Raw genomic sequence first — 20,901 nt, forward strand, 5'->3', positions numbered from 1 at the left:
AAGGATGTCATTGGCCAAAAGAAAAGTTCCATTTGCCCCAAAATGTTTATAATAACTTTTTTTTTGTGGTGGCAAAGAGAAACAAAAATGATACATAATAACTAAGGAATGGTTAAGAAAAAAACGTGGTAAATGAATGTAAAGGAATACTGCCAGGTTATAAGAAATTATAAACATGATGAACATGGCATGAAAAGTCTTACATGAACACATGCAGACTGAGCTAATAATCAGAGCCAGGAAAATAATATGCACAGGAACTAAACTAAAATAAATTGAAAGAACATCAACCATAAAACAATTGAAATTAATGCTGTGAAATTTAAAAGAAATAACATATATGAAAGAATACCTCTCACAAATCCTTTGCAGAAGTGGGGAGTGGGGGGATTCATGATCCATTACACATAAAAGGAAGGGTTTTTTTTTTAGATATTGATCAGATTTTCTGTTTTTTCCCATCATATTCCTTTTATTTCTTTTTTAAATACACTTTGCTATAAGGTATGCCCTCTGAGGACAGGGAAGGGAGAGAGACAGAAGGAAATCTAGGCTATGTCCAGACTATATGTCAATATTTTTTAAATAAAATAATTTTAATACTTTGCTATTATTTTGAGGAACCAATATAATTTATTCATCACATACTTCTAAAATTTCTCTTCTTGTGTAAGTATTAAAATGAAAATAATCATTAACACAGTTGTGCACTATATAATTTGTAAATGAGTGAATACATATATATATATACATATACATGCACATATATATATATATATTATATACACACACATTATAGTCCTCAAAATATTTTTAACTGATATGAGTACATGTTCAAAAAGTTTTGAGAACAGTGTGTTAAATTCTTTCTCCTGCTGAACTCTACACTACAGTTTCTCTTCTTAATGCTTATTTGCCATGAACAGCTAAAAAATGACCATTCGAATAATGTGGTAAGCAATAATTATTTTGTAGTTTTGTTTAAGAATGGGCCTTAACTTTCTGGATCACATTATTTTCAGGAAGACAACTAATTGGGGATAGAAATACAGAAAAAGTTAAAACATAAAATCTATGTGTTGGAAGAAACTTTGAAGATTATCTATTTTATTTTATAGATGAGAAAACAGGGCCAAAATTGTGAATGAACTTGCTTGTCCAAGGTTGCATCCAGGAACTAAAAACTAACTAATTTATTGATTACAAGTTCACTATTACTACAACAGTTTTGCAAAAAAGAAGATATTATGCAGTTATTCATCTTTTAAGAACAATACATGCTTAATTTAATGCTATTCATTTATTAAGTGCCTATAATGAATGGTCTTGTACTTTGAACTAGTAATAATGATATTAATAATATAATAAAGCATTAGGATTGCAAAACACTTTATATGTGTTATCTCATTTGATCCTCATCTATGTGAGATTGGTGTTATTATTATTCCCATTTTATAGACAAGAAAAGTGAATTTGAGAGAGATTAAGTAACTTGCCTAGAGTCACACAAAGTGTCTCAAGGCAGGATTTAAAGTCTTGCTGCAACCTTTTAAAAGAAGAAGACTATATAAAGTGGTCAAAGATTACTCATAAAGGTTTCAGAGGTAATATTTTGACATTTCTACAAGTTCTCTTTTTTATTTTTAGAGGATAAGTAATGACAGAATGGAATATTAATATTTCTTTTCCTATAAGCAAACTTTCATGGCCTTTTAGACTAATGACTAGATATTTCCCAAGCACCTAGCATTTCAGAGAAGCTTGAGAGATTTGTAGCAGCAATTTTAAGTACACAGACCTTTAGGTCTTAGTCACAGAGTCCCCATTTTTCATTTTGTTCTGTATCCTGTGAAGTTGATACAAATGTGGAGTTCTCTTTGAAGTCAATAGGATCTCCATGCTCAATCAGCTATATTAGTGCAAAGAGCAAGATGAAAAATGGTCCTGGGATGGAAATCATTACTCATTAACAACCTCTATACTCCTCTCCTATTAGCATAACATGTTCTTACATTATATGCATATAATACTTGCTTCCAAATTGTATATTCTGTGTGCACAGGGCCTTTGTATTGAACCCAAAACACTATGAAAAGTAAATATTAGGTAAAATGTTGTGGAAGAATGGAGACTTTTCAAAAGAAAGAACTTTAGAAAAATATTCTTTACTATCAATTTGGACCTTAGGTGCACACTATTCTTGGTTACATATGGCCTTGTTTAGAATGTAAATTCTGTGGCCAAGAACAAGGTCAAAGTTAACTACTTTGGTACTTGAAAGTTGCAATACATTTCAAGAATTAAATATTATGTACAATGTGAAAATAAACACAAGTAAAATTATATTTAATGGGATAATGTTAACAACCATTAAGCTCTTATCTCTGTGGCAACAGGAAAAACTGTACACAGGTCATCCAAATGGCAGAAAAATATAATGGTGAGTACATTGAAAATGAAGCAATCAAAGAGACTTGACATAAAGTGAAGCGGAACTAAATTATAAAGGTTCATGTCAAATATCAACTAACGAACAAGTATTTGTCAGGCACCTAGTATAGCTAAGGCACTACGTGAGAGACTAAGGTGGACGTAAAGAAACTCTGAAGGCATGCTGACCAATTTACAGGTATATTATACAGGAAATGTGCAGAATGAACTCTTAAGGTCTCTGCCAACTCTGAGGATCTGATAAAATGAAGTTTATTATATAGTTCTAATCTTCTAGGAAGATACAATTTAATTGAGGACATTGCATACACATGAAAAAAATGAATCTACTTTTCTTGAAGGCAGTTCTTAATAGATCTGTATCAATGATTCCAAGTGGAGCACTTTCCTTGTCTAAGAACTGGCAGATATAAAAATATGCCTTCATATTTCACATTTATAAAGTGATTTAAGGTTTACGAAGCACTTTTTCTCACAAAACATTGTAATGTCAGATAGTACATGTATCAATCCAGGCTAAAAGGTGTAGAAACAGGCTCAAGGGGGCTAAATGTTGTGTTCATGGTCATGGCATCTTCATGGAATGTATACTGAACCTGTAATTTCATTATTCTAGGAAACTCCCAAGTGAGGAAACTCATCGTACCAATAGAGATTGATACCTGCTGTATAACATAGTCTTAAAGAATCATTAGAGGGGGCAAAATGAAGATGGTGGAGAAAAGGAAGGGATTTGCCTGAGTTCTCACAAATTTCCCTCCAAGCAACTTTAAATAACACCTCAAAATGCATTCTGGAGCAGCAGAACTCACAAAAAGATGGGGCAAAACAATTTTCGGCACAAAACAATTTGTAAGGATGGCAAGAAAGATCTGCCACACCAGGACGAGAGTGGAGCACATGCTGCACCCCAGCAAACCAGCTGCAGGTTTTGGGGGCAACTGAATCATCAGCTATAGTGGTGGCTTCTGGATCTCTTATCCCAAAGAGGGCAAAGGAGTCTGATAACTAGTCATAAGGAGGACAGAGGTCCCTTTGCTAGCAGGGGGTACAGTACTCTGTTCTATTGCCTAGAGTGAGGAAGAGCTTGTGGCTACATGACCCTGGTCATGACTCCAGGGAATAAAAGAGTGCTTATGGCTGCTCATAGACAAGGGCACAGGCCACGAGAGCAGTAAAACACCTCTCCTTAGATCATACCACCTGGAAAAACTGAAAACTCAGACACCCAAAACTAGCTCTGAAAAAAAAACTGTACAAAAAATATGAAGCTTGAGACAGTGTCCTCTATCCAGGGAGCAGGACCAAACTTTAACATATCAAGTTATAAGTCAAGAAATAGGTTGCAAAAATGAACAAATCATAACAACAAAAAGTTCCTGACCATATAAAATTTACCATTGTGACAGGGAAGATTAAAAAAAAAAGCTCAGAAGAAAACGACAAAGTCAAACCTGCTACATCCAAAATCTCAAAGAAAAATGTGAATTGGTGGCAGGCCCTGGAAGAGCTCAAAAAAGTGTTCTAAAAAATCAAATAAGAGAGATAAAAGAAAAATTGGGAAAATATATGAAAGTGATGCAAGAAAATCATGAAAAAAGATTTAACTGCTTGGCAAAGGAGGCAGAAAAAATACTGAAGAAAATAACACGTTCAATATTAGGAAAATTATCAGCATACTTGATCATATCAGCAACAAAACTAACAGAAACCAATAGATGCTAAAAAAGCTTTTGACAAAATACAACACCAATTCCAATTAAAAACACTAGACCCCTCCCAAAAAAAAACACTAGAGAGCATAGGAATAAATGGAGTCTTGTTTAAAATAATAAGTAGCATCTACCTAAAGCCTTCAGCAAGCATCATATGTAATAGGGATAAGATGGAGATGAAATAAGGATATCCATTATCACTACTGTTCAATATGGTATCGAAAAAAGTTATCTTTACAGCTGTTTTTGTGGTGGCAAAGAATTGGAAATTGAGAGGACGCCCATCAATTGGGGAATGGCTGAGCAAGTTGTGGTATATGAATGTAATGGAATACTATTGTGCTATAAGAAATGATGAACAGGCTGACTTCAGAAAAGCCTGGAAAGACTTATGTGGTCTGATGCTGAGTGAAGTGAGCAGAACCAAGCGGACTTTGTACACAATAACAGCCACATTATACAATGACTAATATTGTTAAACTGAACCCTTCTCAGCATTACAAGGATCTAAGACACTTCCAGAGGTCTCGGGATGGAAAATGCTGTCCACATCCAAAGAAAGAATTATGGAATTCGAATCGTTATCACTTATTTTTACCTTCTGTTGAGTTTTGTTTCATCTTTCTGATGGTTCCTTCTATTGGTTTTAATTTTTACTTACAACTTCACTAATGTGAAAATATGTTTAATGAGTATATAAATGTAAAGCCTATATCAGATTGTGCACCATCTTGGGGAGAGTGGGGGGGGGAGAGAAAAATTTTCAACTCAAAAGCATATGGAAGTGATTGCTGATAAATCAAAATAAAAATAAAATTTTTAAAAAGTTAGCTTTAGCAATAACAGAAGAAAAAGAAATTGAAGGTATTAGAATAGTTAATGAAGAAACAAAGCTATCACTCTTTGCAGATGATATGATGATATACTTGAAGAATCCTAGAGAATCAAGTTAAAAACTACTTGAAATAATAAACAACTTCAGCAGTTACAGGCTACAAAGGAAACCCACATAAATAATCGGCATTTCTACATATTACCAAAAAAGCCCAACATCAAGAGATAGAAAAAGAAATAGCATTTAAAGTTACTGTAGACATTATAAAACACTTAAGAGTCTACGTGCTGAAACAAACCCAGGAACTATATGAACACAATTACACAAAAATTTTCACACAAATAAAGTGAAATCTAAATAATTGGAAAAATATCAGTTGCTCATGGGTATTCCAAGCTAATATAAAGAAAATGACAATTCTACCTATGCTAACTTACTTATTCAGTTCTATACCAATTAAACTACCAAAAAATAATTTTATAGAGCTAGCAAGATTCATTTGTAATAACAAAAGGTCTAGAATATCAAGAGAACTAATGAAAAGAAATGCAGGAGAAGGTGGCTTAGCTGTTCCAGATCTTAAATTGTATTGCAAAGCAGCAATCATCAAAACTACATGGCACTGGCTAAGAAACAGAGTGGTGGATCAGTGGAAGAGGTTAAGTATGCAAGACACAGTAGTTAAAGACTATAGTAATCTCATATTTGATAAATCCAAAGACCCCAGCTTCTGGGATAAGAACTCACTATTTGACAAAAACTGCTGGGAAAACTGGAAAAGAATATGTCAGAAACTAGGCATAGATCAACATCTCACACCATATACCAAACTAAAGTCAGAATGGCTTCATGATTTAGATATAAAGGTTGATACTATAAGTAAATTGGGAGATAATGGAATAATTTACCTGTCAGATTTATGGAGAACAGAAGAATTTATGACTAAACAGGAGACAGAGAACACTATGAAATGCAAAATGGATAATTTTTATTACGTTAAATTGAAAATTTTTTGCACAAACAAAGCCAATGCAACTAAGATTAGGAGAGAAGCAAAAAGCTGGGAAACAATTTTTATAGCCAATATCTCTGATAAATCCCTCATTTCTAAAATATATAGAGAACTAAGTCAAATTTATAAGAATATAAGTCATTTACCAATTGAAAACTGTCAAAGGATAGGAACAGGCAGTTCTCAGATGAAGAAGTTAAAGCCATCTATATTCATATGAAAAAAATTCTCTAAATCACTACTGATTAGAAATGCAAATCAAAACAATGTTAGGTTCAAGATCATGCCTATCAGATTGGCCAACATGATAAAATAGGAAATTGATAAATGATGAAGAAGATGTGAGAAAATTGGAACTCTAACATGTTGTTGGTGGAGTTGTGAAATGATGCAACCATTTTGGAAAGCAATTTGGAACTCTATCCAAAGGGCTATAAAAATGTGCATACCCTCTGACCTAGAAATACCACATCTAGGGCTGTATCTCAAAGAGATCATACAAATGGGAAAAGTACCCACATGTGCAAAAATATTTATAGCAGTTCTTTCTGTGGTGACAAAAAATTGGAAATTGAGGGGATGCCCATCAATTGAGGAATGGCTGAACAAGTGGTGGTATACGAATGTAATTGAATACTTTTGTGCTATAAGAAATGATGAGCAGGCAGACTTCAGAAAAACCTGGAAAAACTTGCACGGTCTGATGCTGAGGAGAATGCTGTACACAGTAATAGCCATGTTGTGCCATGACTAACATTGATAGACCTAGCCCTTCTCAGCAATGCATGGATCTAACACATCTCCAAAAGTCTCATGATAGAAAATGCCATCCACATCCAAAGAGAAAAGTATGGAGTTTGAATGCAGATCTAAGTATACTATTTGCTCTTTTTTTCCTTTGGTTTTGTTTTGTTTCCTCTTTTTTGTGCTCCCTTCTACTGGTTCCAATTCTTCCTTATGAGATTAATGTGAAAAATATGTTAAATAGGAATGTTTATGTATAGCCTATATCAGATTGCCTGCCATCTTAAGGAGAGAAGTGGGAAGGGAGGGGAATCAAAAGCTTATGCAAGTGATTGTTGATAAATAAAAATAAATTAATAAAAAAAGAAAATAACACATTAAAAACCAGATTAGGCAAAATGGTAAAAGAGGCACAAAAATCCAATGAAGAGAAGAATGCCTTAAAAAGGAGAAGTGGCCACATGGAAAAATACATACAAAAATTCACTGAAGGAAAGAACTCCTTAAAAAGTAAAATTGACCAAGTGGAAAAGCTCACTGAAGAAAATAATTCCATAAAAAATACATTTGGGCAAGATGAAGCCAATGACTCCATGAGAGAGCAAGAAGATATAAAACAAAATCAAAAGAATGAAAAAGAAAATGTGAACTATCTCATAAAAAAAACTGACCTGGGAAATAAATCAAGAAGAGATAATTTAAGAATTATTGGATTACCTGAAACACATGACAAAAAAAAGAGCCTATACATGATCTTTCTAGAAATTATAAAAAAGAAAACTGCCCTGATATTCTAGAACCAGAGGGTAAAATAAAAATTGAAATAATCTGCTTATCATCTCTTGAAAGGGATCCCAAAATGAAAATTCCCAGGAATATTATAGCCAAATTCCAGAACTCACAGGTCAAGGAGAAACTATTGCAGGCAGCCAGAAAGAAATAATTCAAATATCAAGAAGGATTACTTAGGATTTAGCACTGATATATCAAAAAATAGGAGGACTTGTAATATATTTCAGAAGTAAAGCATCTAGGATTACAACCAAGAATCATCTGCCTAGAAAAAACTGAATATAATTCTTCAGGGGGGGGAAATGGATATTCAGTGAAATAGAAAATTTCTTTTTTTTTTCCTTTTTTTCATTTTAGGCAATTGAGGTTAAGTGACTTGCACAGGGTCACATAGCTGGTAAGTGTCAAGTGTTTGGCCTAAGGCCAGATTTGAACTCAGGTTCTCCTGACTTCAGGGCCGGTCCTCTATCCACTGCACCACCACCTGCCCCAAAATAGAAGATCTTCAAGCATTCCTGATGAAAAGATCAGAGCTGAATAGAAAATATGACATACCACCACAAGACTCAAGAGATATTTAAAAAGGTAACTAGGAAAGAGAAATCATAAGGGATTCAATAAGGTAAAATTGTTTGCATTCTGACATGGAAGAATATAATTGTAACACCTAAGAACTTCGTTATTATTAAGGCAGTTAGAAGGGTTGTACATAGACAGAGGGCACAGGTGAGAGTTGAATATGATAGGATGATCTTAAAAAACATTTAGGGATGAGAAAGAGGAATGCAATGAGAGAAGCAGAAAGGGGGACAGAATGGAATAAATTATCTCATATAAAAGAGGGCAAGAAAGAGCTTTTGCAGTGCAGGGGAAAGTGAGGGGGGACTGCTTAAACCTTATTCTAACTGAAGCTGGCTCAAAGAGGGAATAACATACACACTCAGTTGAGTATACACATGTATCTTACCCTACAGGAAAGTAGGAGAGAAAAGATAAGAGAAAGACGGGTGATAAAAGGGAGAGCATACGGAGAGAGGAGGTAGTCAGAAGGAAAACACTTTTGTGGATGAACAGGGTGAAAGAGGAGAGAGAATAAGATAAACAAGGGGAAAAATAGGATGAAGGGAAATATATATATTTATGAAAAAAAGTTTATATTAAGTTTCAATGATAAAGGCCTCATTTCTCAAATATATGGAGAACTGAGTCAAATTTATAAAAAAGTAAGAGCCATTCCCCAAATGACAAATGGTCAAGATATTAACAGGCAGTTTTCAGATAAAGTAATCAAAGCTATCTATAGTCATATGAAAAAATGCTCTAAATCCCTGTTGATTAGAGAAATGCAAATTAAAACAACTCTGATGTACCACCCCACACCTATCAGACTGACTAATAGAACAGTAAAATGACAAATGTTGGTGGGGATATGGGAAAATTGAAACACTAACCTACTCTTCGAGGAGTTGTGAACTAATTCAACCCTACTGGAAAGCAATTTGGAACAATGCCCACAGGGCAATAAAACTGAACATACCCTTTGGCACAGAAATACTAGTACTAGATCTATATACCAAGAGTTTAAAAAAAAAACAGGAAAAAGACCTATATGTACAAAAGAATTTATAACAGCTCTTTTTTATGGTGGCAAAGAATTGGCAGTTGAGGGGATGCCCATCAAGTGGGGAATGACTGAAGAAGTTGTGATATATGATGGTTATAGAATACTATTGTACTATAAGAAATGACAGCAGGATGTTGTCAGAAAAACATGGAAAGGCTTATATGAACTGATACAATGTGTGAAATGAGCTGAACCAGGAGAACATTGTACACATAAGAGCAATATTGTATGATGATCAACTATGAATGACTTGGCTATTCTCAGCAATACAATGATCTGAGACAATTCTGAAGGACTTATGATGAAAAGTGATGTCCATCTCTAGAGAAAGAACTGATAGGGTCCATATGTAGATTGAAGCATACTTTTAAAACTTTCTTTTTTCTTTTTTTTAAGATGAATTTTTTTTTTAAATTTCCCACTTAACAGGTTTTTTTTTTTTGTCTGTGTTTTCTTTTGCAACATGACTAATATGGAAATACGTTTAGCATGACTGCACATGTATAACCTATTATCAAAATGCTTGCCTTATCAATAAGGGGGAGGAAGATCAGGGAGGGAGAGAATTTGAAACTCAATTTAAAAAATATGAATGTTAAAAATTATTTTACATGTAAGGGGGGAATAAAATAGTAAATAAATGTTTTTATTTACAATGAATCAGAGCACTGAGAGAGTGACTTGCCCAAGGTACATGTTAGAGAAAGGACTTGAATCCAAGTATTTCTCCATATTAATTATTTTTTTTCAGAACAAAAATTATTATAAGGTGCTTATGAATGCCAATTTAATTCAATCCAATCCAATCACCATTTCTTATGTTCTTACTGACCACAGAGCAGTCTAGTAAAGATATAGAATACATATATAGATAACTATACATGATAGATGAATTAGAGACATACAAAACAAAGTACTATGTAAAATCCAAGGATGGAAAATGTCACTAGCTGTAGGGAGTGAACACCTTCAAGAGAATAGCTGACTGGATAGCTAGTCAAATACATCTTGTGATGAAATGATGGGCAGAGGCTGGGAAAATTTCTTGGTTAAAAAGTATCTGAGTTGCTCTTTAATGAACAGATGAGAGCATTTCATAGAAAGGGATTCTGTATTTGTATTTGAAAAAAGTTGTTGTTGGATAATATGCCATTTTACATATTTAATTTGTTTTCTTCTTTCATGAAGGCAAAGACTTTGGCTTGTCTCCATTTTGTATCTCTCTTAACACCAAGTACATTGCTTGGTGTCACACAGTAGATGCCTAATAAAAGTTTGTTGAATTAATTTTTTGAATTCCATATTAATGCCTTCAGAAAAATCATAACTAATCATGTATGCAGTCAGTTAATCTGTGGTAAATTAACTTGTTGGTACTACAGGAGGCAGAATTTCATAGTGAATAGATTGCTAGACTTGGAGTTTGAAAGCCCTGAGTTAGAATCCTGCTTCACACACTTACAAGTACATATTTTAAGACAAGTCACTTAACCTCTCAGCACCAGTTTCCTCCTCTGTAAATTGGGATAAGAATACCACGTACCTCAAAGAATCATTGTGAAGATGAAATGAAAGTGCTGTAAAATATAATTGTAAAATGTTTTGCAAATCTCAAAGCATTATGTACATATTGGCCCTTATTATTACTTAATGCTGTCAGAATTGAGAGAACTATAGCACTTCTAATTTTGAAGAGTAACACAATTATTTTTGCATTTCTTAAGCTGAATTAATGGAAAATAAAGAAAAAAATGTTAAAAATCGACAAAGTTATCCGCTTGGTGAAAGTCTGTCATAGCTATGATCGTGTGACCCCCAAAATGTTCTGAGAAGCGCGAAGCGGGGAGAATTTTATCCTAACAAAAATGTACAATGGCAGCTACTGCAGGAAAACCAATAAATGTGCAGGGTCATGAGGGATTCTATTTCTTTCTAAAAAGTTGTTCAAATTGAAGTGTATAAAAGGGAATTATAATTTTCCCCAACTTTTTATAGATCTTCGGTCAGTTAATAAACATTTATTAAATGCCTACTACGTGTCAGGCACCATACTAAATGCTGAGAATACAAAGAAAAGAAAAAGACAGTTCTTCCTCTTAAAAATCTCACAGTCTAATGGAGAAGACAACATGAAAATAACAAAAGGTGATGACCTATATCGGGAGAAGAAATTTCCTTATCCAGGAAATGCCTATATCAATCAAATAGAAATTCTAGTCTTTATCTTTCTCTTATGTGACCCTCAACTCCTTTTTTTCACATATCTATTTCTTCTCAGTCTCCTTTGATAGATCGTCATCACTGATGACTAATTTTGTGGGTGTACCCCAGGTTTCAGCAGGCCATCTTATCTTCCCTCTAGCCTCTAGACTCTCTTCTTGATTTCATCAGCTCATATAGGTTCACTTATCAAAGCTATGACTCCTAAATCAACATTATCCAGGTTTCTTCTTTCCTTCTTAAACCTTAAACCCTAAACCCTCATCAACAACTTCTAGCTGGAGATATCCTCCTAGATATCCTGTAAGTAGTGAGTCAGTGAATCTAGTTTAACTGGTATAACACGAGGCTGTGTGTATTTTAGGGCTTATCAGACCTAGAGACCAGTTCGGGCTAGAGACAATGGATCCTGGACTCCAGCCATTTTCATTCTGTTCCACTGTTAGATTTAATTTTCCTGGCTCCCTGCTTTTATTCTTCCTTCTTATTAGGTAATTCAGGAATACCTAGATTCAGTGGCCCAGAGTAGTTCACTATCTAGCCTCATGGCTAGTAAAAACATCTCCTATTAGTGCCCTATCAATTCTTTGTCTACAACTCTTAATTTGAGACCTGAATGCCTTAGACAACTTAGATTGGACTGCCTGCTCTACTTTAACTGAGGAGCTGGGCATGGAGGCAAAGAAGTGAGAAGTGTCCACCTATGCAGTTTTCCACTGGCACTTCTTCTTCCATAATTGCAATCCTGGTGTGGCAGCGTCACTCTTCAGAAATAACAGTTTGTAGGCATTTCAAATTCAACATATACAAAACAGAAATCATTGCATTTCCCTGAAAATCTACCCCTTTTTTTTAAAAGCAGTTTCCATTTTACCTTAAGTGCAGTTCCAACTTTGGAGTGATATAAATTCACAACCTCAGAATCATTCTCCCTTCCTCAATCTCATTCACCCCACATATTCAATCAGTTGGTAAGACCAGTTAATTCTATATCTATAACATCATTCATATCTATCCCTTATTTTCCCACTGATTTAGTTACAACCTAATTTAGAAACTTACCATTTTTTCCAGGATGATAGCCTTCTAATTGGTTATTTGCCTCCAGTTTCTCCTCTAATACATTCACTAGGGGCAGCTAAGTGGTAAAGTAGATAGAGTGCCATGCTGGAGTCAAGAAGACCTTCTTCCTGAGTTCAAATCTGGCCCAGACAATTACTAACTGTGTGACCCTGGGCAAGTCACTTTACCCTGCTGGCCCTGGTTTCTTCATATGTAAAATAAGCTGGAGAAGAAAATGACAAACCACTCCAGTACCTTTGCCAAGAAAACCCTAAATGAGGTCATGAAGAGTCAGACACAAGTGAAATACCTGAATAACAACAACAACAATACATACCCTTCACAGCTGTTAAAATTATATCACTAAAGCATACCTCTGTCTATTTTACTTCTCTGGCTCAAACCAAGTTTCAGTTGATTCCTGTTGTCGCAAGAATAAAAGAGAAACTCTTCTGTATGACATTTAAAGCACCTTTCAAACAATTTAAATCTATCATCCAAGAATATTCGCACATTACTCCCCTCTCCTCTCTTCTACCAAAAATGACTACTTGTATATACATTTGTTTCTCTATTCTGTCTCCTCACATGTACCTCAAACAATTCATGCCTTCCTTCAAAGCACATTTTTTAAATTGAATATTTTATTAATTTATTTTGATTTATCAACAATCACTTCCATATGCTTTTGAGTTTAAAATTTTTCTCCCCCTTCCTCCCCACTCCCTCCCCAAAACAGTGCACAATCTGATATAGGTTAAACATTTACAATCCCATTAAACATATTTTCACCTTAGTGAAGTTGTAAGTAAAAATTAAACCAATAGGAGGAACCATCAGAAAGAGGCAACAAAACTCAACAGCAGAGAAAAAAAAGATAGCAATTCAACTTTCACAGTTATGATTACTATCTGTGTCTTTTTCTCCATCCTTTGCCCCCTGTTTATGCTTTTCTTTCTCCTCTCTCCCTTTCCCCCCTTACCAGGACTTTGCTTTTGACCACCACCTCCTTCAGTCTCTCCTCCCTTCTATTTTCCCCCTCCCCCCTCTTCCCCTTAGCTTCTTCCCTCCCTTCCATCCCCCCTCCCTTTCTTTCCCCTTTTCCCTCCTACTGCCCATAGGGCAAGTTAGATTTCTATACTTAACTGATTATGTTATTCTCTTCTTGAGCCAAATCTGATGAGAGCAAGGTTCAAACAATGCTCATCCCCCCTCCCTTCTTTCCCTCTGCTGTAATAGGATTTTCCCTCTTTTCCTGTAATGTAATTTACCCTTGTCTGCCCCCTCCTTTCTCAGTACATTTTCTAAGACCAGACTATTCCACTTACTTGGATCCATTTAACCTACTTGATTAGATTTTTTTTTATCATTACATCAAAGTCAACTAATATCTACCCCCTTCATGTATACTCCTTTAACATGGTATAATAACAATACAGTTCTCAAGAGTTGCAAGGGTCATCTTCCCTTGTAGGGATGTAAACACTCCACCCTTATTAAAACATATTGTATCTTTCTGTGCCATTTACCTTTTTAAGTCCTTCTTGAGTCCTGTACTTGAAGATCAAATTTTTTGTTGAGCTCTGGTCTCTTTCTGAGGAAGGTTTGGAAGTCCCCTATTTCGTTGAATATCCATCTTCTCCCTTGAAAAATCATGCTCACTTTTGCAGGGTAGTTGATCCTTGGCTGCAATCCAAGCTCCTCTGCCTTATGGAATATCATGTTCCATGCCCTGTGGTCTTTTAATGTAGAAGCTGCAAGGTCCTGTGTAATCCTGACTGTGGTTCCATGATATTTAAACTGTTTCTTTCTGGCTGCTTGGAGCACCTTCTCTTTCATCTGGTAATTTTGGAATTTTGCTATTATATTCCTTGGTGTTGTCAATTTGGGATCTCTTTCAGGTGGTGAGCAGGGTATTCTTTCTATGGCTATTTTCCCTTCTGGTTCTAGGACTTCAAGGCAGTTTTCTTTTATGATTTCCTGAAAGATACTGTCCAGGCTCTTTTTTTATCATGATTTTCAGGTAGTCCAATGATTTTTAAATTGTCTCTCCTGGATTGATTTTCCAGGTCGGTTGTTTTACCAATGAGGTATTTTACATTTTCATCTATTTTTTCATTTTTTTGTTTCTGTGTCACTGATTCTTGCTCTCTCATAGAGTCATTAGTTTCCGTTTATCCAATTCTAGTTTTTAACAGATTGTTTTCTTCTGTTAGTTTTTGTACTTCCTTCTTCAGTTGGCCAATTGTGTTTTTTATGTACTTGTTTTCTTCAGTGTACTCTTCTGTTAGTTTTTGTACTTCCTTCTTCAATTGGCCAACTGTGCTTTTTAGGGACTTGTTTTCTTCAGTGTATTTTTTTTCCAATTGGCCAACTGTATTTTTGAAGGACTCTTCTACCTCTTTCATTTGAATATTAAAATCCTTCTTGAGGTCTTCTAAGAAGGCTTTTTGGTCTTCAGACCAGTTCATATTCCCTTTTGTTGTTGCAGATGTGGGTTTGTTGACAATGTTGTCCTCTTCAGAATTTCTGTCTTGGTCTCCACTCTTCTCATAATATGAATTTATGTTATGTTTCTTTTTACTCATGGTTTCTTTGTTCCCTGGCCTTTAAAGAGATTGAGCTCTCCTGCTGGGGAACAGAGGGCACTGACCCAAGCTTCTTGTGTTGGGAGCCTAGGTCTTGGTCACTGGCTTTGTGTGCTGGGGCCTCTTATGTTGGCAATTGGAGGCTGTAGGTTTCTGGCAGCTTACCTCGTGTTGGGCTGGAATCAGCAAGGCTGGAACTTTCAGGCAATTCTAGGTTGCCTGCTTTTCCTTTCCTTTAGCTTTCTTCAGCTCCTTTTAGATGGGTGCTGCAGGGTGTTTATCTGCCTGGGGCCCCTTGCAATGCTGCTTCCCTGGTTTCTGCTAATGCACTGGAAGATTCCTTTGAGGTAGAGTACCGAGGCACCTAGTGTTTTCCTGAGCTGGTTTCTACTGGTTCCCCCTGCCCTCACTGAGGCACTCGGAGGTCCAGGTGTTGGTGTTTGCCTGCTCTACCCCCCGGGCTTCAGGATCTCTTCCTGGTTGACAGTTGGAGGTTCTGACAGCTTACCTCATGTTGGGCTAGAATCAGCAAGGCTCGGACTTTAAGAAGACTTTAAGTTGCTTTTTTCAGCTCTTTTCAGATGAATGCTGTAGGGTACTTTCCCATCTGGGTCCTTTTGTAGTGCTGCTTCCCTTATTTTTGCTGAGGCACTGGGAGACCCATTTGCTGGGCTGCTGCACTGCTGCTCCCTGTCTTTCTTCTAGTTCAGGTGTTCCAGGGTTTTTTTCTGGGGTGATGTTTTCTGGGTTTTCAGAGGTTGATAGGGGAGAGTGAGAGCGACTACCTTTTTACTCTGCCATCTTGGCTCCCAGAAGGGGAAGTCTTCAAAGTACATTTTTGTTACTATCTATCTCCCCTACTTAATAAACTACAGTAGCTCCATATTGAGTCTAGGATAACATACACCCCCTCCACCTTGTTAGGCTTTTCAAGCCCTTCCTAATTTTTCTGATCTTACCCCCCCAACCCCTGCCAACTGTTGGTTTTTAACCATACACAATATCATTTTATAATTACTTTGTATCTAGAGTGTCTATACTTATCAGTGTCTCACCAGGAAGGCAGCTATCTATAGAATATAGAAAAAGAGAGTGTTAGACATGGAGTTAAGAACACTTGAGTTCAAGTCTGCATCAGACACTTATTAGCTATAAGGATAAATCACTTAGGGCCAGCTAGGTGGTGCAGTAGATAGAGAACTAGGTCTGGAGTCAAGAAGACCTGAGTTCAAATCTAGTCTCTGACACTTACTAGCTGTTTGACTCTGGGCAAGCCACTTAACCCTGTTTGCCTCAGTCTCCTCATCCATAAAATGAGCTGGAGAAGGCAATGACAAATCATTCTACTACCTTTGCCAAGAAAATACAAATGAGTTCATGAAGAGTCATGCATGACTGAAATGACTGAACAACAATAAATCACTTAATCTCTCTGAGTCTCAGTTTCCTCATCTGTAAAAAGGCAATAACATTCGCACCTACATCACAGAGTTGTTGTGAAAATCAAATGAGAAAACACATGTAAAGAGTTCTGCAAAAGTTATAGCGCTAAATAAATGCCAGTTATTACTAGAATCTGACTTGCTGTTACATTTTTGTCTTCACGTTCCCAATAACTATCACATGGTAGACCAAAATTAAATTTCTTTCTGTTTTTGATGTTTTACACCACTGTAACAGGAGATCCATGAATGAGACTCAAAAAGAGAAAAGAAATTAGCTTGTAAGTTATTACCTAAGAAACAGTTAATGGGTACTGTATAATGGGAAGAGGGCTGGAATGGGAATGATTTATAAGGAAGTAGATTATTTGATAAGGTCTTTGATTCTAAGGAGCAGACATCTAAACAGCAATGCAGTAGTTGCCAAGAGGTTTGTGAGGCTATACCTATGCAAAGCATTCAGAATATCAAGAAAGATGTTCTAAAGAGAGCCAGCTACCTGTGCTATTTAGTCACCAAGATTTGTGTATCACTGAGGAATCTCAAAGGACTCCATCCCACCCCTTTTGGCTTTTTCTAATTTCAAACAAGAGAAACTGAGGATTCAGGAATGGAAACCATTTCACTTTAATGGAATGACACTACAAATATCTCTCAAATCAACAGGCAAACATTTCCAAAAGAATACCATAAGGCTTTTCATGACTTTGTGAAAAAAAAATCCCCAACAGATATATCTGATCACTTTCTCTCACAGTGTTATGAGACTGCTAGACCAAAGAGGAAGTGACAGATGCCATCAAGTTTTTTTTTTTTTAATTTCCCCCATATGGCACATATACTTACAAACTGAAGAGAACTAAATCAAACAACTATCAAGTTGTTTCAGTAACTGCAAACTTACTTGAGGTAGGTACTTAGAAATTATGATGGACATGGTAGTATCTAACAATTGGTTAGTCATGTAGAAGTTATGAAAATCTTTTTTTTTAACTTTTAGCATTTAGGTTTTGTTGTTATTGTTTATGATGATGATGATTTTTGCAACACAACAGAGATGGCAGTCTTACAAGCATGCCCTTAAAGTCAAACTAAAAGCACAGTGATATTGTCATAATTCAAAAGGGCCTTGGTAAGTCATTAGAAAGCAACTAAAAGAAGCTTGATACTTATGGGCCTATTTTCCTGGTAAATATAAATAAAGGAATATTTTAAAACAGTAGTTTCTTTCATTTGATGGTGTTTCCTAAATATCTATTTAAAGTCTGCATCTTTAAGTTTAATGCTCCTAAAAGGCTCTCATATAAAGGTGGTATCTATCTCTTTTCTCTTTATTATTAATTTATTTTGATAAAGGTAAATTATGACGCAGGTATTCAACTAACTACAGCAATTCTTATCACCAATTTGTAATTCCCCCTCCCTCCACTGCTTGAGCTATCTTTCATTCAGAGAAACTTCTCTGACATATTGCCATTTGAATAGAAAAGAAAATAACTAGAATGATGCTGGAAGTTAATTAGGACCTTCAAAGGAATTTCTATTCAAACAGAATAATGGACACAAAGGTATAGATAGATATCAATATGCATATAAGTATATATAAGTATATATACATAAGTGGATATACACATTTAATTTATATGTACATATATATATGTTTAAGTGCCCATTTATGTGTATAGGTGTGCATACATACACTTTAATCATTCTTTTTAAATGAAAAAATACTTGCCAAGAGAATTAAAAATTATGTTGGTGGACTTGACGGACTGATCCTGTAGCCCACTTCTGAGGTTCTTTAAAGTACTTCAGGCCACCACACAGAATGTCAGAAAGTTGAATTGATAGTTTTGGTACCTGTAAGTGATGTGCTTGTGTTGCCACTTCTGTCCTGTTAGTGCATATCGCTTTCGACGAATATTAAATTTGGAGCTTCCTCGAGTCTGGTCAGGCACACCACACCTAGGCTTCTTCATCCAGCTGTCAAAAAAAAAATTTCAGTTATCATTTATTTCGAACCACTTCTTTTTTCAAATTTGCATACACACACACACACACACACACACACACACACACACACACACACACATGCAATGCATATCTGAGACCATGCTACAAAACCCCCAGTTCTGAGTAAATGATATATTTTTTTTTCTGAATGAGCCAGGATTACTGTCCACTTCACCTAAATTAATCAAAGAATTCCTCAATATCTAATTCATTTTTGTCTGTGTTGATTGACATGGCCTTTTATTCCAGAAAAAACATGACGCTTCACAATAATTTATCACAGTGAAAAATGAATTTTCCTCTCATATTACATTTTCTCTTTTTTCCTCCCCTCTTTCTTCCACTTTGATCTTTCCTTCCATTATCTGGGTATCTCTTCTTTGCTTGAGACTTTTTAATAATAATCTAATATACTTATCCTGGAACTTTTTTTTAATAACCAGTTTATATGATTTAGACTCACAGGAGTTGAAGTTGGTACAATGGAAATACCCTTAAACTTGTCACAGGACATGAATTTAAATCCCTGATATAACTTACTCTTCGTGGGGCAGCTAAGTGGTGCAGTGGATACAGCACCAGCCCTGAAGTCAGGAGGTCCTGAGTTCAAATCTGACCTCAGACATATAACTCTTACTAGCTGTGTGACCCTGGGCAAATCACTTAATTGCAATTGCCTCAACAAAAAACAAAACCAAAAACTTACTCTTTGTGTGACTCAGGTGAGTTACTCTTACATAGTCTGTGGGTGTGGGCACCCAAGCATGCAATAGTAGGGTACAATGGCTGCAGGGGTCTTCCTGAATTCGGGAAAATCTAGGTTTAATTCCTGCCTAAGGTGATATATTTTTTACTGTGTGACAATATGCAAAAGCCACTCAGGTTCCCAGGCAACTTTTTTAGACTATAAGTTAAAGAGCTAGCTGCCGATTTGAGTCAATTGAAGTAATTTTCATACCAGAAGAGCCTCTCAGTATAAAATCCCAAGCTCTAGATACACATATTCATTTTAAAAGCATGAATCTGTATTTGTCTAATTTTCCTATTTTTCTTCTGGACAAAGCTTCTTATATTTAAACATCCTTGTTTTCTGTTCCTCAAAGCCACCAGCCTATGTAAATACAATGCTTTTAGTCATCTTGGCAAAGGGTGTTTTATATGCCTCATAAAATATCTTTACTGTGAGATTTCCCTGCTACTCCACTAAAGTCACCTACTTAAATAGCTTCTGCATCTTGTTAGTAGCTCTCTATGAATTGAGATTTATTCATGAACAATGTAAAAGGAAGAGGATAAATTGTGAAATTTCTGATCAGTTCCTACTTAATCTCATCAAGGCTTATATAACTCCACTTCCTCTAAATAAAACTAGGCACAGAGATGAATCTATAGAAGATAATTGTTCTAAATAAGTAAAATGATTTAAATAAATAACAATTGCTTCCTATTTTAGACAATAAATTGGTTGTCTGTAAAAGAATAATTTATGATCTGGTAAAAATCAAGAAACTTTTTTTCAAAGGTAATATTATAGGCATATCCAATCACTAATAATGCAGAATGTGTAGGTATTGGAGTTAGCTACTACTACCGCTTTTCACGTAAATGTAACTTATTTAATTAAGAAAATCATAGCCTTTGGGGACAGACAGCAGGTCTTGAAAGTTATTGTAATCTCTGACATTATCTAGAATAGTGCTAAACAAATAATAGGTACTAAGTAAATGTTTGATGAACTTACAAAGTAATGAATTTAGTTAATGCAAGCTGTAAATACATACAATGCATCTAAGAAAATGCATGTTATATGTAGCTTAAGGCAGCAATAAATCTTCTTTAATAAGGTTCACATTCCATTCCCATTTAAATTTTCAGGCTTATTTCTTATTATTCTGAGTCACATACTTTTTCGCCAGATGTTCAAATAGCCTGTACCTATTCACAATATATTCAATTCCCATGCTTTTGTACAGGCTTTCCCCCCAAGGTCTAGAATGCATTCCTTCCTCATCGATATCAACTAAAATCCCTTATTCCTTCAAAGCATAGATCATGTGCCACCTCACATGAGACCTTACTGTTCTTCCCAATTATTCTCTCTGTCTCTGTCTGTCTGTCTGTCTCTCTCTCTCTCTCACTCTCTCTCTCTCTCTCTCCCTCTCTCTCTCTCTCCTGCTCAACACAAGTAATCTTCACACTGGCAGGCCTAGTTTTCCAGAGAAGGACCATCACTACACAGCTAGAACTCAAAGTGTCTCAGGGCTCTAAGTAGTCAATGGTAGTGATAAACAATTCCATTAAGCCAGAAAAGTGCAACACTTCTCAGGTTGGCCTCCTGGGAAAGAGATAATTACGGACAGTTTTGCACTCAACATGATGCTGGATCATTCAATCATCTTAACA

General features: G+C 35.6%; 1 protein-coding gene across 1 annotated transcript in view; it reads right to left on the bottom strand.

The window, feature by feature from the left end:
* Nucleotides 1–20,901, bottom strand: part of MMP16 (matrix metallopeptidase 16) — a 365,749-nt gene that overhangs the window by 164,549 nt on the left and 180,299 nt on the right. Inside the window, exon 3 of the mRNA XM_020970086.2 lies at nucleotides 18,346–18,468. Within this exon, the coding sequence (XP_020825745.1) occupies nucleotides 18,346–18,468 (123 nt within the window). The remainder of the gene's footprint in view (nucleotides 1–18,345; nucleotides 18,469–20,901) is intronic.

The sequence above is a fragment of the Phascolarctos cinereus genome, unplaced genomic scaffold, assembly GCF_003287225.1.
Source record: "Phascolarctos cinereus isolate Bilbo 61053 unplaced genomic scaffold, phaCin_HiC Scaffold_4;HRSCAF=312, whole genome shotgun sequence".
Lineage (NCBI taxonomy): Eukaryota > Metazoa > Chordata > Mammalia > Diprotodontia > Phascolarctidae > Phascolarctos > Phascolarctos cinereus.